The sequence below is a fragment of the Peromyscus eremicus genome, chromosome 3 (assembly GCF_949786415.1).
Source record: "Peromyscus eremicus chromosome 3, PerEre_H2_v1, whole genome shotgun sequence".
Classification (NCBI taxonomy): domain Eukaryota; kingdom Metazoa; phylum Chordata; class Mammalia; order Rodentia; family Cricetidae; genus Peromyscus; species Peromyscus eremicus.
In genome coordinates this window covers 154,093,366-154,113,362 of record NC_081418.1, presented here as the reverse complement: position 1 = coordinate 154,113,362, position 19,997 = coordinate 154,093,366, and the positions used below count along the sequence as shown (strand labels likewise).

Below are 19,997 nucleotides of genomic sequence, written 5' to 3'. Positions count from 1 at the left end.
CTGACCAAATATCTCATATCAGGGTTAGAAAATTGGCACCAGTAATAGATATAGATAACAGCATGGTAAATACAATTTGCTACCACCTTGAGCACTAGAAGCATACACCAAAATATGAGGAACAGTCTTGTCCTAAGTGTCCCCCACGGTCATTTCTTTACCATCTCAGCCCTCTCTTCTGTTCTCTGATGCCTCCCATTAAATGAGGCATTTATAAAGTTGTAAGTACTTGAGGCAATGTAAAAAATTGCTTACTGCCGGGCGGTGGTGGCGCACGCCTTTAATCCCAGCACTCGGGAGGCAGAGCCAGGCGGATCTCTGTGAGTTCGAGGCCAGCCTGGGCTACCAAGTGAGTTCCAGGACAGGTGCAAAGCTACACAGAGAAACCCTGTCTCGAAAAACCAAAAAAAAAAAAAAATTGCTTACTTAATTACTAATGTGATTTCCTATGATTCATTTTATATTTAATGTGTACATAAGTGTGTCTATCTGTGGGTGTATGCATGTGAATGCACTGCCTGAAGAGGCCAGAAGAGGGCTTTGGATCCCCTGGTCCTCTGCAGGAGCAGGGAGTGCTCCTAACTGCTAAGTCATCTCTCCAGTCCTTCACTTTACTACTTTAGTGGAAACAGACTCAAGAACTCAGATGTTTGGCTTCCCTGGTGCTGGGATTACAGGTCTGCACCCCCAGGCCTGGCTCTGTGCCATTTGATTCTCGTCCTATCGCTGTTCTCATATCTTCTGCCTGGTTTCAGCAGCATCAGTAGCTGGTCACTTGGCACTTGATTTTGATTGGTCTTTCCCTCCTCCTGTCTTGATGAAGCTCTGCTTTTGCAGTATTTCTTGTACTTGTTTCTGTTTGTAAACAGAAACCGGTGTGTCTTCAGGTAGGTAAGCTTTTAGAAACCCGCTCTGGAGAGTCTCTTTTCTTCATTTCAGTTGATTAATGGGGGTGAAGACGTGCTGATATTTTACAATGACAGAGCATCATTTCCCATCCTCCTCAACATGATGTGCTCCGAGAGAGCTCGCGGGGATGAGAGCGGCCCCCTGGCCTACCACATCACCCTTGTGGAGTTGCTGGCAGCATGTACAGAGGGAAAGAATGTCTACACTGAAATCAAGTGTAATTCTCTCTTGCCCCTGGACGACATCGTGAGGGTGGTGACCCATGACGACTGTATCCCTGAGGTTAGCCTGACAAACACTTATCATCTGTAGAATACTCTTGTTTTTAAAATTCACCTGGGTGTCAGCCATTTCCCATGGTAGTATTTATGATGATATCACATATTTAGTAGAAGGATTAACTGTACCTAGTTATGTAATTTGCAAAGTGGTAAAGAACACAAAGATTTCTAGTTTTTATTTGCAAAGAAGGAAGACAGTCCCCTTGCCTAAGAACTACAAACATCTCTTAAGGTCTGTACGTGGTAGTAGGTTTGCAGGGAAAGGTCGACTTGTATTTTCTGGGCATGAAACAGGTGGCTCTTTGGTGAATCAGTCATTGGTTAGAGTCTAGGGTGGTGCTGCAGGAGCCCACATTAACCTCTGTGGGTTTACCTTGCTGCACAGAATGTGTGTCTTCCTGAGAACATGCCCACATCTTTGCTCAGTCTCTCTTCCACTTCAGCTTTGATGATTGGTGCAGAATACCTTGCAGAGGATGGTTATCTGCTGGAGAAACCTTTCTATTAGTAAAGGTTCCAGGAACACACAGTGTAATGATTTCTTTCTTTTCTGCTATTATGGTATGTTACAATGAGTTCATAAATGTGTGCTATTCTCTAAAGGACATAAAACTGAAAGGAGTCAGGGGAGGTCTCAGTCCCTACTCAAGTAGCCCTGCACCATGGCAACACAGTCATGGACCTGAAAGAATATTTATGTGGAATCCTTAACACCCCAGTTCAAGGGTCCTTCACACCTTGGAGGGCTAAGATGAAATGGCATTGGGGTGGAGGAGAGGATCATGGGCTTGGTCTTTATCTGAGGTCCTGGTCTTGGCCATGCCAGACCCCATGTTCAGCTCCTTCTCAGGGCCCTGCCTTTCCTGTATTCACTGGAGTCATTCCACCTCATGTTTTACTTCTTCAGAGACGAGTTCTCTGGCTGTGTAGATATGGCCACCCACATCTCTAACGGAAAGTTGACCAGTTGACTTTCATTAGCTCTTATGCCTCCTTCAAGAGCATCAGCTCTAGGAGGATAATGGCTAGGTATGTTTCCATTATTATTTGAGTACCTCCATCAGAGCAGATGTCCAGCAAACCATAAGCATCTAAGTCAGAGCAGACATCCAGCCAACCTGTCTCTAGCGAATTCAACAGTGAGTCAGGACCCTTATCCATTGTTTTCTAATTGTGTGGCTGACTCCATCAGTCACTTAACACTTCCAGCATCCAATTCCTACAGTTTTAAAGTAAAATAATCACTGCATTGGCCTCATAGGATTATTAGAGGATTGCATTCAATAAGATGAGGCATGGAAGAGGCCGAGGGGTTCCATGCATGGCAGATGCTGAGTAAGTGCAGCTGCTGAGAAGATGATGGTGGTTGCCTTGCATGTCTCAGCTCTTCTTAGCCTGTGATCAGTCTTGACATAGGCACATGCCATTGAGGATTTTTTTCTAGACTTCAGTGGAGCAACAGGAAGCCCTTCAGGCGAGAAAGCTTGCCCTGTTCCTTATGGTTCTGACTCAGAGTCCAGGAACCCCATGGAATGATTGACATTATTTGTTTTTGTACACAGCCTTTTCTTGGAGACTTTTGAGTTCTTCCTAGTGTCTCAACGATGCTAGGTTTGCTGTGAGTAAAGCTCCCATTTTCACAGCAACCTCTGGGCATAGGGGAGTGGAATGGTAGACTTCAGGCTTCCTTGGGCCATGGTGGAATAGCTGTTAAAGGAAGAAAGCAGGGAATATGCACGTGTACAAAACAGATTGTGCTCTACTACGCAGATGGAGTTTCATGTTGTAGATTAGAAGGCGATCAGTGAAGAACTGAACTTTGTGTTTGAAATTTTCACAGGTCAAGATTGCATACGTGAACTTTGTCAATCACTGTTACGTTGACACCGAAGTGGAGATGAAAGAAATCTATACCAGTAACCACATTTGGAAGTTATTTGAGAATTTCTTGGTGGATATGGCAAGGGTAAGTTAAATGCTCTTCATGTGGGCTAAGATCATCGGTATTGATTGGTATTGATTTTGATTAAGCAGTAAATATCTAGATGAAAATTTGCAGTTAAACCAACTACATTTTGATTTAGTCTGTTTTATCCATTAAGTTGTGAATGGGTTCTAGGAGATCATGAGTGACATTTAGCAAGTTAACATAAACGAAATACCTTGTCTGGCACGTGTGCAGTGATAGGTGATGTGTTTAGCTTCTGCCTTTATAAATGGCCACGTTTGTCTCTTAATAAATGGAATTTTAGGAACCTTGTTACATGGACTAGAGGAAACACTTGGCAGAGGCCATTTTCTGTTTAACCTCTTGCCGTGAATGCAATTAAAGCCACAGATGGAGAAGGACTCAAGTGGTCTAGGAGGGACCTTGATCGGATATCTTGTGACCCGTCACAGTCTTCCCTGGCCTTGATAATTCGGTCATCTGGACTTTTCATACATGTTCCCCAGATGACATTCTGCTTTTACTTTGAGCCTGTTTCCTTTTTTAAATTGAGAGGTGGCATGTGGCACTAGATGGCATTTATAGATACTGTCTGGCATGTGTGTCTGCTCTGTGGAAATGAGCAAGCAACAAGGAAAGGATGCCATTTACTCTTTCGTGCTTTCTCTCTGGCACGACAAATCGTTATCAACACCCAGGGGCCTTTGATTTTACATTTTTTTCGAATAAAGCTTCATTCCATAGCACAGGTTGACCTGGGGTAACCCAGGCTAGCCTCAAACTCACAGCTATCATCCTGCCTCAGCCCCCCAAGTGTTGGGATGACAAGTGTGGGCCACCATGCCAAGCTCTCTCATTTTAGTTTTAAGAGTGACAAGATGTGAAAGTTGAAGAAGGATTTTCTAGGAAAGGCAGTGTACCCATAGCTCCTTAGACCTCATTCAGGGTAAGGTGACCTGTCCAGTCCCCTGGGCCTTCTTGCTTCCCCCAGGGCTGGTAGTTTATGCAGGCCTCGTCTAGATGTGTTTGAGGATGGGGAGTCCCAAAATCTTACAAGAACCCTTGCTCACTGTGTCTGATAGTCCGTGGCCTCTCTTTGACTCTTTCTGGAGGAGGGATGATGAAATGCGTGCACTAGGACTACCACTGTACGCCCAGGCACCTGAGAACACCCCTGGATGACACCGTGGATCCTGCACTCTTTCAGGCCAGGAAGTCCTCCTACTCAGTCAGGGTTTCCAGGCGAAATGTGTTTATTTTGCTTTTGGTGTGGTAGAGTGAGTGAGATCTTCAACAGGTTCAAGTTCATGCATAGTTAGAGCCTTTCTGTTTTACATCATTTTTGTGTGACCAGCTAGAAGTCACTATGTCCTCTCTCAGCTAAATCATAGCTAGAGAAGCCACCCCGTTCTTCCACATTTAGCACGTACCATTTATGCTTGTTACCACTGACCGGTGGAAAGCATGGCTTGGACCAGCTGTAGGCAGCTCCCAAGTCCTCGAAGTAAAAGATAATTTCAGGGCTGCACGTGCAGGAAGATGTTAAAGAGGTTCCAGAGGAGCATCTGCGGGGTTGCTTGGTGCCACAGACTGAGAAAGACCAAGGTCACATCCTCAGCAGTTCAGGCTATAACACTAAAGTAGAGTTCATTTTCTTAAAACCAAAGAAAGCTAGTGGTAACTCCTGTCCCAGCTACCCCTGGACCCACACACTCTTTCCACCTATGAATTCAGAAGTTGTACACATTTTGTTTTACTGAGTTTGTTTAAGTGGGTGATTATGAAGTGTCCTTTATCATGTAAAGGCTTCCAGAGACTTCCTGGAATTCCTGCCTTTCTGCTCCGAGTTGACCGCAGAAGGCTTTGTTCCTCTCAGACAGATTCTTCTCTGTCCTTCAAAGCAGGGCCCTTCTCCAGGGTGGACATACCACCACCTGGCACTTTCCCAAAGAGAAAGTCCAGGGCAGAGGGTCCCTTCTGCCCTCTGCAGAAAGGTGAAGAGCCACTGAAAACTTCCACATTCTAGTAACAAAACAACCCAGGTGGCCTTCTGACCAGCTTTCCGTGCAGATGACTGAGCCTTGCTCCCCACAGTCTTGGACTCAGCACTGGGGAGACAAGACATTTGGAACAAGTCTTAGGTGACACCGCAGTCAGTCCTGGGGCACCCTGAGAGCCACTGCAGTAGGGTCTGGCAGCTGAGAGCAGGAGTGTCAAAGGAATTAGTCAGACCGGGGACCAGATCCAAACTCTGCCTTTCTCTAACTGCCTTATGTATATTGGGAAAGATACTGTAACCATTCTGCCCCTGAGCTGCCTTACAATAAATACATTTCCCCAGGGGCCCTGGAAAGAGCTAGTGAGATAATACACAATAAGCTCTTAGTACATACTGCACTTTGCAAAGAGCTTGGTGACATTATATCATTATCAGGATTATCACAAGGCTATGAGAAGCCTTTTGGGCAGTTTCAGGAGCTTCCCCGAGACCTAAATGATATTGATGACATAATTACATTGAGAATGAGGCAGAAATAGACTCTCCACACAGGCAAGAGCCAGATGCTGTGTTCATGAAGTCTGATGAACATTAACCTGGGCTTGCATGATGCTGCATATGCATGAAGCCAGGCACGCATATAGCCAGACCTGAAAAATACTAGATATGTGTGAAGCTGGGTATGCATGAAGCTGGACATGAAATAAGCTGGAAGCTGAAAAATGCATGAAGCCAGGCATGCATGAAGCCAGGTATGCATGTATCAAGGCATGCATGAAGCCAGGCATGTATGAAGGCAGGCATGCATGAAACTAGGCATGCATGAAGCCAGACCTTCAGGGAACAAGGATGCGAATGAAGCCACATGAGATTGGACATGAATTAAGCTGGAAGCTGAGTTTGCATGAAGCCAGGTGTCTTAGTTGGAATTTCTATTGCTGTAAAGGGACACCATGCTGCAGCAACTCTTATAAAGGAAAACATTTAATTGGGACTGGCTTATAGGTCAGAGATTTAGTCCATTATCATCATGGCAGGAAGTATGGAGGCACTTAGGCAGACATGGTGCTGGAGAAGGAGCTAAAAGTTCTACATCCAGATCTACAGGTAGCAGGAAGAGAGAGACACTGGGCCTGACTTGAGCATTTGAAACCTCAAAGCCCACCCCCAAGTGACACACTTCTTCCAGCAAGGCCACACCTTCTCCAACAAGGCCACACCTCCTAATAGTGCCACTCCCTCTGACCCAAGGAGGCCATTTTCATTCAAACCACACATCGGGTGTGCATGAAGCCAGGTAGGCATGAATTCAGGTTTATGTGAAGCCTTATGCAGACATCACTTGATATAAACTGCTGCAGAGGAAAGGCATCAAACTGAGGTGCTAACAGCAAACTTGTAAAACCCTGGAGCAACTGATTAGCATCAGAGAGGAGAGAGGAGGAACTAGAGAAGAGCTGTCCTGGAAGTTGGGTTGAGGACACTCAACATGCGGGAGTGAAAGAGGAGAGTCATCAGAGCACGCCGCGTGGTGTCCAGTCTTGGTTCTAGCGTCTACCTGGATATTGCTAAAAAGATGTCATTACCATGTTTGGCATGCTTTAGTTTATATTTCTGCACAACTTAAAAGGTAAAGATTCTTAAAGTTTTCTGTATTATAGTTTCTACCTTGATTTTGCTTGAGCAGCAATATGGGGCAGTTCAGTTAAGCAAAGATGTAGTATATACCAGGAGCCACTGATCCTCCGTGCCAAGCCTACTTTGAAATTATAAAGTCGTGAAACTTAGGGAACTTCTAGGTGGCCTCATAATGTTGTTCCTGGAGCCCAGATGCATAATTTGCTAGCCAGTTTTCCAGCTTGTTACAGAGTGGGAAGGCTTCTACCCACCCACCCCCATCTCCGGCAACTTCTCAAATGTAGCCTTCATGTCTTCCAGTGTTTTACCCATTCCCTGTACTGATACTCTTTTGAGTCATGTTTGGTGTGCTGTTTCTACATCTTTGGATTCCCTCTAGCCTGCCTGAGCCTACACAACTGTATTTCGGTAGAAATTTGGAGAAGAGTTTGTCTAAAGATCAAACGAAGTCTCAATGCTAGCAGCCACACAGTGTCCGCCTCCCTCCCACGCTTTTCTGTGGTCAGCACGGCCAGGTCTTGGGTTCTCGGGAAACCCTCTACAGTCACTGCTATTCGTGTCTTCCGCTTCCCTCTTCATGGCCTTCATCCCTCATGAGGGACGAGGACCCACATGTGTGGTCCAGTGACACAGCTCAATGGGTAGAGGAGCTTGCTGCCAAGCCTGATGACATGGAGTTGATCCCTGGAGCACATGTGGAAGGAGAGACCAGACTCTGGCAAGTTGTTTAATAAATTTAAAAATAATTTTAAAAAGACACATAGAAAATCTTTCCTGAAAAATAGCTTTTAATAAGCTGTGTTATACGGTTTCATGTGTTCATCCTTCTGATGTCCTGATGGAGACGGGGCCCATGAGCTGTAATACAGCACACTGGGGCAGTGGCCAAGCTATTAGACCCAGGGAAAGTTGTTGCTGTCTTTCAGACCATTAATGACAGCCCACTTTGATCTATGTTCTAATGCAGCTGAAATTGGTGCTTGTGGAGCAGAAATGCTCTCCTTCGTCTTGATAACTGCTTGTTGTTACAGTCAGGGGACTCAGGTCATTATCAGAAGGCACCTAGAAGGGTGGATGATGATCAGTGTGAGTCTCAGACTGGAGGTGTACTTTCTGAAGATGTTCCCAATTCTGCCATCCCTTTCAAGACCTTACAACGACTGGCTGTACTCTGAGTAATGTTCCGACAGAACAAAATTAGACCAAGAAATAATTTAGGATGTGTGCCCACTCAGTGTCATATCTGTCATCGCTTAACGAGACAGATCAAGATACTGTCTGTGTTTTCAGATAGATCGCTTGGGCCATTCGCTCCCTTTCCTGCTGAGTAGAAGTTTGCAGATAAGGTGGTAGAATGTGTATCTTCTTTAAATCATGCTTCCTCATGGTCCTTGTTAGATAGGATTAAACAGATGTTCTATGATTTTGTTGTTTTTTTTTTAAAAGTTGAATGGGTCATTAATAAGAGGATCATTAATAAGAGAACACTTGAAAATGTTCTTTCTATGTGGCCCAAGAAGCTAGCATGGCAGGGGACTGACGTGTCTCCTGTGGCTTTTACCCCTCTGCGGCACCTTCTGCTCAGCTGTAATTTTACTGATCTAATTATTATGCTGAGTTATAGTGATGACACATGCCTGCACCAGAAGACTATTGGACTGCTCCTCATAATTGGATGGTTGTTCCTATGCTTTATGCTTCACATCGTCGGAAGTATCCGTCAGTTCTCACCCCTCCCCCATGCGTGTATCTGTTCATGTATGCACGGGTGCATGTGTGAGCAGGTGCATATGTAATGGGTGTGTGGAGGTTAGAGGTCAACCTGGGGTGCCATTCTTCAGAGGTACCATCCATCTTAGTTTTGGGGATGGTTTCTCACTGAGTCTGTCACTGATCCAGCTAGACATACCGAGCAGTAAACAAGTACCCGCCTGTTTCTGCCCCTCAGCACTGAAGATCACGTGTGGGCCGCCATACCAAGCTGCTTCTTTCTCTTTTCTGGGGGCTTGAACTTTAGCCGTTATGCTTGTAAGGCGAGTGCTTTACTGACTGAGCTCCTTCAATCCTTCATTTGTGTCCCCAGGGTCATTCAGTCTGTCTCTATCACTGTCTCTCTCTCCCACCTTACTGGCCACTCCTCTGTCACTTGACGGACCCTCTGTATCTCCGTATGTCCAGATAGTGAGGTATGGCAGACTCAGACCTTGGACCTGATCCCTTCACTGTCCACAGCGATCCCTTCACTGTCCACAGTGTTCCCTTCACGGTACACAGCGAGCTCTTCACGGTCCACAGTGATCCCTTCACGGTCCACAGCGAGCTCTTCACGGTCCACAGCGATCCCTTCACGGTCCACAGCGATCCCTTCACGGTCCACAGCGATCCCTTCACGGTCCACAGTGATCCCTTCACGGTCCACAGTGATCCTTCACTGTCCACAGTGATCCTTCACTGTCCACAGTGATCCTTCATGGTCCACAGTGATCCCTTCATGGTCCACAGTGATCCTTCACTGTCCACAGTGATCCTTCACTGTCCACAGTGATCCTTCACGGTCCACAGTGATCCTTCACTGTCCACAGTGATCCTCCACTGTCCACAGCGAGCTCTTCACTGTCCACAGCGAGCTCTTCACTGTCCACAGCGAGCTCTTCACTGTCCACAGCGATCCCTTCACGGTCCACAGCGATCCCTTCACGGTCCACAGTGATCCTTCACTGTCCACAGTGATCCTTCATGGTCCACAGTGATCCCTTCACGGTCCACAGTGATCCCTTCACTGTCCACAGTGATCCTTCATGGTTCACAGTGATCCCTTCATGGTCCACAGCGATCCTTCACTGTTCACAGCGATCCCTTCACGGTCCACAGTGATCCTTCACTGTCCACAGTGATCCTTCATGGTCCACAGTGATCCTTCACGGTCCACAGCGATCCCTTCACGGTCCACAGTGATCCCTTCACTGTCCACAGTGATCCTTCACGGTCCACAGTGATCCTTCACGGTCCACAGTGATCCTTCACGGTCCACAGTGATCCTTCACGGTCCACAGTGATCCTTCATGGTTCACAGCGATCCCTTCACGGTCCACAGCGATCCTTCACTGTTCACAGAGATCCCTTCACGGTCCACAGCGATCCTTCACTGTTCACAGCGATCCCTTCACTGTCCACAGTGATCCTTCACGGTCCACAGTGATCCCTTCACGGTCCACAGTGATCCTTCACGGTCCACAGGCACTTGCTTCTGGGGATCAGCAACTCTCAAAGTTTGATCCCAGGCTGACTGAAGCCTGGGCCCTTCTCTGATGTCTAGGTGTTTACATGATGCTTCCTTTTAGTTGTCTGATTTCAAACTCTTTACTCATGCTCTGCTGCAAACCTGCCCCTTCTCAAGTTGTGGGCATCTCAGCAAATGGCAGTCAGCACATGCACTCATCCAGGTAGAAATCTTGGCATCGTTTGCAAATATTACTTTGTACCCCCTACATCTGACCCTTCACCAAATGCTGCAGGTTCTAAAATACCATAAATTTGAGGAGTTCTGAACTCTTATGTCACAATTATCCACACCTAGAGGAGGAAGAAGAGGAGGACTGTGTGTGCGAGGGTTGGGTCAAATCACTGCTTCGCCAAGACTCTCCGTGGACTTGTTGCCTTTCCTGGGCATCCTCTTCCTTCTCCATGCCTCCCTGTTCTCCCATTCTCCTTGCAGCTGGCACTCTGTCCTGTTCACAGTGGCCTCTGTCTGCTTCTCCAGATACTTTCGTTCTAGCATCTCTGCCTTCTGAGAGGCTTGGCCCAGGATCTGCATGCCTTTTCTTTCTCATCTGTTGGATCCTGTTTTAGTTACTACATTTTTTGTTTTTTTTGTCTCCATGGGCAATATCTGGCATAAAGAACTTAAAGGAGGATTTATTTTAGCTCACAGCATTGGAGGTTCATCTGTTGCAGTTGGGAGGGCTTGTGGAGGAGGCAGCTGTCCACATTATGACAGATAAGTCACATGACATATGACTAAGATAAGTCATGGAAGCAGGGAAAGAAAAAGCACAGAGGACAAGAAACAGCCCCGAGTGACCTGCTTCCTCCTCTGGGCCCTACCTCCTACCACCAATTAGAAATGAACCTTTGAACGGATAATTCATATTCAAACTTTAATACTCCTTTCATACCCATCTCACATCACAAGATACATTCAATCCATCTCTGAGAGTCTCCATAGCATTAATAGTTCCAGTGTTATTCAAAAGTCCAAATTCGGAGTTTGCTCTGAGGCCCAAGGACAACTAGAAGCCTACGTGGAGTCAGTGCTGCCTGCTTCCACCGTGGAGGAGAGTGCACACTTCCATTCCATGAGGTGGAATAGGAGAGCAGCAAGGAAGACTGTAAGCCTGCGTGGAGTCAGTGCTGCCTGCTTCCACCGTGGAGGAGAGTGCACACTTCCATTCCATAAGGTGGAATAGGAGAGCAGCAAGGAAGGAGTGGCCCGAAGCAAGATTGGAACACAGCAGGGCAGGCAGTGGACCCTGCAGCCTGTGTATCTGGTTCAGGGCATGTGGGAGTGTGCTGTGGATTCCCATGTGCCTTCTCTCCTGGTGACTGCCTATGACCTGGGCAACAGATGCTCCTGGTGTCTCTAGAGACGCATGGGTTTCACCCCCACTGCTCCACATGTGGGCATTTCAAGGGCCGCCTGCAGAGACCCTCACTCTGACCCAGGGATGCCTGCCTTCCCAGGCTTTTCTTTGACATCTGGGTGGAAGGTTCCACAGCTCTGTACTTTTGTATTTTTCATGCTCACAAAATCGGCATCATATGGTTGTGGTCAGGGCCTGCCGTCAGCTTGAGCAATAGCCAGGGGAGTGTGGATTGGGAGTACAGTGGCCTCATAGAGCCCAGATGTCTGGGTGTGGTAAAAGCTGGGTGAACAACCTTATGGATGGCTTGGTGTTCTCAGGTGTCCTAGCAGCTCCTGTCTTAAGAGAGTCTTGTAAACGTGTTTCCACATGTACATCCTTGAGCTGGTGATAGATGGGCTCTCTATGATTTCCTGACATCCCTCAAGATAGCATCGTCCCCATGCAAAGCACAGAGCATTTTAAAAAATGATCTTGTCTACATTTCTCTCTCTGTTGTTGTGTGAAATACTCTGAGAAAAGCAACAAAGAGCTTATTGTGCCAACTGGTCCAGCTGGATAGTCAGTCATGGCAGGGAAGGTGTGTCTGTGACAGGGAAGGTGTGTCTGTGGCAGGGAAGGGGTGTCTGTGGCAGGGAAGGGGTGTCTGTGGCAGGGAAGGTGTGTCTGTGTCAGGGAAGGTGTGGCGGTTTCAGGGAAGTTGTGGTAGTGGCTGGGAAGATGTGACAGTGGCGTCTGGGAAGACATGGTGGAAGGAGCAGGAAGCTGCTGGTCACATGGCACTCACACTCAGGAAACAGTGAACAGGAAGGGGACAGCTATAAAGAAGGCACAAGTCTTATCCTCCATGACCTCTTCCTCCACTGAATCTTTAACTTCTAAAGGTCCCACAAGGAACAGCATCACAGCAGGGGACCGGGTATTCAGACCTGTGAGCCCCTGGGATGGGTTCTCCTGTCCCTTGCCCAACTTTAAGTTGCTCCTTTTCTCACCAAAGCACATGCTTTTCAAATCTTTCTGCTTTTCACTGCAACCAACACAGGCGGGAACAGCTGTGCACAGCCCCAACTACAGACCAACACAGGCGGGAACAGCTGTGCACAGCCCTGCTGCCAACGTTGATGTCTACTCCTTTACACACTGAAGGGAGGATTATTTTGGCTCTTAGTTTCAGGGGGTTCAGTCCCCATGGCAGGACGGCATGGCAGGCAGAGCGGCTCTCATTGCGTGCTCAGGAAAACGTAGAGGGAAAGCCTGTGCTTGTGCCTTTCTCCCGTTCCTTCTCTATCCTACCAGGCTCTGGCCTGCGGCATGATGCCATCCACGCACTCCAGGCTCTGGCCTGCGGCATGATGCCATCCACGCACTCCAGGCTCTGGCCTGTGGCATGATGCCATCCACGCACTCCAGTCTCCGGCCTGCGGCATGATGCCATCTGCACACTCCAGGTGGAGACAGAAGTGGAGGACATGGCACATACCAGGAAAGAAATTTACGTGCTGAGAGACAATGGAGCAAATACTCTAAAGGAGTCAGTGAGAAAGCAGAAGCAGCTGTGCAGTGTGCCGTGCTGATCAATACTGCAGAGCTGGGGTTTGATAGGTTTAAATTGCTCACGCATAACAGAACACGTGACTGGGATGGTTACGTGAAAAAATATTGTCCTGTAAACAATGTGTGCTAGTTGACACAAAACTTGAAATATCTATACATCTAGGGAATCTTAATTAAGTAAATGCCTGTAGTTCAGCCTGTAGGCATGTCTGTCGGGCATTCTCTTGATTAATGATTGATGTAGGAGGGCCCAGTTCACTGTGGTTGATGCCACCTGTGGGCAGGTGGTCCTGAGTTGTATAAGAAAGCAGACTGAGTAAGCCATGGAGAGAAAGCCAGTAAGCAGCACTCCTCCATGGCCTCTGCATCAGCTCACGCCTCCAGATTCCTGCCTTGAATTCTGACTTCCCTTCATAATAGACTGTGACCTCCAAGATGATATAAACCCTTTCCTTCCCAAGTTGCCTTTGGTCATGACCTTTATCACAGAGATAGAAAGTGAACCAAGGAACTGTAACACAAATTTTAAAAGGTCTTATTAATAAAAAAAACCTGGGAGCCAAGTATTGAGGTGAATGCTGAAAGATCAGAGAAGCAGAACAAGCCACAGCTAACCTCACCTCACCAACTCCTCATCGGATCCTGTTTCCATGATCTTCAGACTGAAAGCTTCTGAGTCCTCTCCCAAATGGATCTCAGCTGAGATTTTTTTGAACTGACACTGTTCAAAAGCCTAAAAGCTAAAAAGCTTCTAGTTCCTGGTCCTCACTCCTTATATAGCTTTCTGCTTCCTGCCATCACTTCCTGGGATTAAAGGCATGTGTCTTTCCCAAGCAGGACATGAGATCTCAAGTGCTGGGATTAAAGGCGTGTGTCACCATGCCTGGCTGTTTTCAGTGTGGCCTTGAACTCACAGAGATCCAGATGGATCTCTGCATCCGGAATGCTAGGATTAAAGGCGTGTGCTACCACTGCCTAACCTCTATGCTTAAAATAGTGACTGTTCTGTTCTCTGACCCCAAGATAAGTTTATTGGGGTGCACAATATATCAACCACAAAGGAACAGTGTAAGGAATATGAAATAAAATAATTTTGGGTGTCATTAAACTGACTGAAACAATTATAAGTTGCAGGTATAGGAGTTAATCTCAGCGGGAAACACAAGGCCCATTCTAGAGGTGTGGGTGGGTCAAAGGGTGTGAGAAGGGATTCAGAAAGCCCTGGAGCCTGTGCAGGGAGATGAGATGCAGGCAGAGTGGAGTGGGTCTCTTCTCTCTGTAACTGGCCACACCCCCAGTTAGCTGAACCCAACCCCGGCATGGAGGCAAGAGCTAGCTGCTGTTAACAGGACTGTCCCATGTATCCACGGATAATCCAGCCATTGCATTACAGATTCATTTCAGAGGATCAGCTGAGCATGCAGTGTGGAACTGTCTCCACACCCTCATCTGACGATTTTCACTTTGAAAAACAAGCCACAGATATGAAAGTGAAATCAGTGCTGTTGTGTAAGTCTTTATAATAACCAACATATGTGAATAAAGTAAAGAAAACCACATAAAAACTAGCAGGAAAGGGATAACTAAAAAAATCATTTGTAATTTTTAAAATGTGGACCTCAGACTAATTTCAAAAATAGATTCAAGCATGATGGTGCATTGAAATGATCCAAATAATATAGGCTTTTCCAGGGAGAGGCCAGGTAATGGCAGCCCATGGGCATGTTTTATAGTAACAGTCTTAGGTCATTAATATATGCAAACAGATTGAAACTTAAAAAAATAATCTCGTACATAAAATAGATCATTTGATGTGATGTTATTTTGAGCTACTTCCAACCTTAGTTTTTATTAAAGAGGCAATAAAAGTAAACTTTAAAACTGGATAAAGAACGTTGACACTATTATTATTATATAATCATTATTGTCTTTCTTTCTTTCATTCCTTCATCTTTCCTTCCTTCCTTCCTCCCCCCCCTTTATTTCCTCTTGATAAGTTTTTTAAAGTTTTAACAAGAAAAGAGGCTTGGTTACCTCAGTGGGACCAGTGTGGGATGTAAAGTGAGAATGTTGCCATTAATATCTTGGAGAGTAATAGGTCCTTATGGTTTGGCAAACACTGGCTTTCATTACCCAGGCTTTTGAGTAAAGCCTTGTCTAGGTAACGTTCATTAATCTATTCACTCAAAAGGAAATCTCTGGGTGGTGCTTTACCAGTGTCCAATTCCAAACAATACAGCACAAAGTACAGGAAGTCCAGCGAGAGACCTCCTCCACACCCTGCACGGGCTGTGCCTGGACACAGGCCCCGGGGGCTGATGTGTGAGTGTTGGTCTGCCACCTGCTCAAAAAAGGGAAGTTTTAGTCCTCAGGAAAGTTCCGTCTTTGAAGATGCCAAAAGAAGGCAAATCCTGACTGATGCCTATCCTGGGAAAATCAGTTTGATATTAGCTCTGAGACCATGTTAGATTTCAATCCTCAATGTGGCCCACAAATACAGCCTAACCTAAAGTTAAACAAAATGAAAGTAAGAGTCATCTATCGGACTTATTTATCTCAGAGGCATTCACAGTACCTCTCTCTCATACACAGTTTCACTTTGTGTAGTCACATGTTAGAGGCTAAAAAATAAGAGATGGAAAATTCCAGAAATGATGGTTCATATTTAAATTCTGAGGAGTATGATGCTGTCCCATGTCTTCTGGTTCAGGATGTGTATCATCTCTTTGTCTAACCTCTCCGTGGTATACTGCCCACCTGTTAGTGACATCCTAGGCCTCTTGTTATTAGATCAACTGTCAAAGTACTGCAGTGGCTGTGTCCAGGTAATCCTCGATTTACTTAATCGTAGGCCCCAACCCCAAGAGTGATGGTGATGGAAGCTCATGGGTACCAAAAAAAGATCTGTATGGTGCTTCTTGTAAGTGGAAAGATGAAATGAGAGAGAGAGAGAGAGAGAGAGAGAGAGAGAGAGAGAGAGAGAGAGAGAGAGGGAGAGAGGAAGAAGAAAACATTCACTTACATTTACTGTTATTGTAATATAATTTTAAAATACATGATGAAAACATATGTATATATACATGATTTGGTACTTTTCTCTGCGGTCAGGGAATATAGCTTCTGTGGATGGGGAATGTACTGTCTTGAACATCTTGTTCATACAAGAGATCTTACTTGCTGGGACAATGACAGAATTCCATAATTAGACACCATTTATTCCCTTTAAATCATACAGTTTTCTCCAATAGCCTGACAATGTTAGTTACCAAGACCCTCAGGTTTGTCCTGAGAATGTTGTGTCAGCGTGTGTCATTTCTAGAGGAAGAGAAAATGAACTCCACGGATGGAAAGCAGTTTAGACAACAACCACGGCTCCTCCCCTCCACACATCTAACTCTGGGATTAACAGTCCCCTTCTCCAAGCCAGAAGCTCTGAAACCCATGGTTTGAGAGGGAAGTCTTCTCTTTCATGAATTTGTGTGAAAGTTTTAGAGTACTACCAAATTCAACCACATTCCCTTGTTCTTATTGAAAAGTCAGAACTCACAGAAAAATTTGGGTTGCCCAAGGACATCTGGAGCACATGGCCACCATCCCTGGTCTTTCGCCCTTTGTCCTCATTTGTTTTCTTTGTCTGCCTCGGTTTCCAGTCATTCCTCACACCCTCTTCTCCCCCTCTCTTCTTCTTGTGTCCATCTTTCCTGTGTGTTTTCAATCATGACTCTTCAGCTTTCGCAATGTGTCGGCCTGACTTTTGGAAATACAGTTTGGCAAAAGGCCTCATTTGGTCAGACGTAAGGCTCAGAGCAAGGGCGGCTGGCTGCTTCGCCCGTCCCCAGCTCCAGGACTGGTCTTGCCCTCAGCCTGCCCTGCAGAGGCCCTGTGGATAAGTAAGTGTGGGAAGGAGTTAGATTTATTTTTTCCATTTTCCTCCTGAATTAGTCGCTTTTCTTATTTCTGTGATCAAACTCCTGAGAAGACACTTGTGGGAGCTTACTTCAGCTCACAGTTGGAGGGTACAGTCTACGGGAGGTGAAGAGATGACCACACGTGACCACCAATTGGCAGACCTGTGTGGTTGGTTGGGGCTCCTCCCCTCATACCTTGACCAAACAGGAAGCAGAGAAAAGACAGGAAGTGGGTGGGGCTTTTAACCTCAACGCCCAGATCTCAGTGAATGAATCACTTCCCCCAGCAAGGCACTACTTCACAGGCATATCTGACCCATGGCCACTGGGCTACAATCTACAGAAGACAGCTGGGAACACAAAATTCATAAGCTTACTTAAAACAGTATGAGGGTTTTTTTTGTAAGTTGATAGCATGGATGGGATGTGTAGGATAAACTTTATAGATGACAGTAACAAAAGGCACACCTCCACATTATTCAAAATGGCACCACTGGCTGGGGACGAGTGTTTGAACCCATAGAGGACATTCCACGTGCAAATCTCAACACCTCTCAGGTGGCACCCGTGGCCTCTTCACTGGGCCCAGGTACTTTAAGGGAAAATGCATATTGACACACGTCACCACAAACTCTTCTCATTTCTTTGTACTCACAATGGCTCTTAACTCTTTGGCTTCTTCTCAGGGAGTGGAAGACGCTTTCATCAAGTCTGTGGACCAAGAGAGGTTGGCGTGCGAAAACAAAAGAGCAAGTTAACACAGGGCCTGGAGGAGTGAAGGAGCAGTGGAGGCTGAAATGCTAGAGAGGCTTGCAGGGGTCACTGCCACAGACTGACGTTTTAGTGGATTTGGACAGAAGTCTTTCCATCTGAAGCTGCTTTACAAAGCACAGGAATGGGGAAATGGGGAAATCTTGTAGGGTAACTTTTAGAAGGTTCCACTACCAACGTATAATGCAGAGACATGTTTTGCTTTCTCTCCAGGTCTGTAACACCACCACAGACAGGAAACATGCAGACACCTTCCTGGAGAGATGTGTGACGGAGTCAGTCATGAACATCGTCAGCGGCTTCTTCAACTCACCTTTTTCAGACAACAGTACCAGCCTCCAGGTAGCTGGGCCCAGTGCCAGAGAAGGTGTAATCTGGCTCCGATGTCCTCTCGGACACTCTGGATAATCACTTGTCTCTTGTATTACTTAGCATTATGCCCTTTCTGACTTGACCAGACTTTAGCATTAACTTATTCATAATAACACAGAGGAATGGGTTTCATGGTGACATTTTTATGTGTGTACATTGTTACATTTTCTCACACCCTCTGCTCTCCTCTTCTTTTGGTCCCAATGTTTCCTGTGTGTTTTCATTTGTTTCAGTGTTTCTTAGCTTTTGCAATTTTGCCTGTTCTGATTCACTTTGAAATTTACACTTTAGCAAACAATCTAAGTTTATACATCATTTAATCAGATGAAAAGATCAGAGACAAACCCCCATGTCCTCCCACCCCCTCTCCACTTGCAGATCTCTCCCCAAACCCCAACTTCATTTTACATCGAGAGACCTCCTCCTAAAATGAAGTCATTGTCTTCTAAGCGCTATGAGATATTTCACATCTGTATGTGGAGGGCCAAGTGTTGAAATAATGGCTGATTGTTCAGATGGGTAGGCACCTGGACCAGCTGCCACATGTTAGTAATTTATCCTATAAGTTGGCATATTAAGATTTTCCAGTCTTCATAAATACTTAAAAATATTTTCACTTTTCAACCTTAAATATCCACAGATGAGGAAACAGCCAAAGACATTACAACATATTTGTAGGGTATTTTACTAAAAATTATGTTCCAAAAGAAAATTAATAGCTTAGAAAAATGATTCTCTGTTAGCATAACACCACAGAATTGCATTCAATGTCATCTAGTTTGTCTGTGTGAAGAACACAAATGCTCAACCCTATGTGTCTGTGAGTTCCCACCTGCAGACCGTGCCAGCTTCAGGCAACAACATCAGAAAACCTCGTATTGAAGGTTCTGTGCAGCTTTTGGTCTTTAGTCTCCGAGTGCAGACAACAGCTCTTTACACAGTACTCACGTTTTATTAGGAATTGTAAGTTGGATACACAGATACACACGGATTGCTGCGTGTCTGAGGTTTGATGTCTCTTTTGGTGTCTGTTGGCGTGAGGGATAACATCTTGAAGATGTTGGTCTTGGCTTTCTCTCTACTGAATGTGGTAGTGGGCCCCTGCAGGGTCAGAGACAGGTGGACCCTGCGGCTTAGTGGCCTGTCAGGTCTAGCCAAAACAGCTTCGGGATCAGTGAGAGACCCTGCTTGCCAAAGTAAGGTGGAGGATGGATGACAGAGGAAGACAGCTGAGGTCAGCCTCTGGCTTACACACGCGCGTGCATGCGCGCACACACACACACACACACACACACACACACAAATAGTGAAAACACAAATGACCGATTTTCTGTAGTGCCTGGCATGTTTCCTCTCACGCTATTGGCATACAGACATTTTGTGGAGTCAGGTCCTTACGAGTGACATCAAAGCACACAACACTGTGTGGTACTTTGCTTTTTGGTCCTGTCTGATAAGATGTAGCTCTGCTCCCTCCTCCGGCATGTTAGGGTTCATGGCATAGTGACACAGTGACCACTTTCCTTCCGTTTTCAGACCCACCAGCCAGTCTTTATCCAGCTGCTGCAGTCTGCGTTCAGAATTTATAACTGCACCTGGCCCAATCCAGCCCAGAAAGCCTCAGTGGAGTCCTGCATCAGAGCACTGGCTGAAGTGGGTAAGTCGGGGGTTTGGTTTGACTCAGTTACACATTCCTGGAGCAACTGGACTTGCGGCTAAGAGCTTCCCAAGCAGCTTTCCAGTGTAGAACCTCACAAAGAAATAAACCAGGCTTCAAATATGGCTTAGTGAGATTTTTTAAGAATGGCTTAACTAGTTATCTTCCTTTAAATTGTGGAATCATTTTATTTATTAATAAGGCCTGATGTTGTTAATAACTTTTTATGGCAATAGACATTTTTGAGTTTGTTTTTTTAGCACTTGAATTTGTGTGAAATTTGCATCACTCAAAAGCCTGTTATACACTGAAGGCTTCAA

The 19,997-nt window shown here is 45.9% G+C and overlaps 1 protein-coding gene across 1 annotated transcript in view; it reads left to right on the top strand.

The window, feature by feature from the left end:
* The window catches only part of Itpr2 (inositol 1,4,5-trisphosphate receptor type 2), a 429,229-nt gene that overhangs the window by 192,737 nt on the left and 216,495 nt on the right, over positions 1-19,997 (top strand). Inside the window, exons 31-34 of the mRNA XM_059256359.1 lie at positions 940-1,191; positions 3,031-3,156; positions 17,862-17,990; positions 19,557-19,677. Coding sequence (XP_059112342.1) covers positions 940-1,191; positions 3,031-3,156; positions 17,862-17,990; positions 19,557-19,677 — 628 coding nt within the window. The remainder of the gene's footprint in view (positions 1-939; positions 1,192-3,030; positions 3,157-17,861; positions 17,991-19,556; positions 19,678-19,997) is intronic.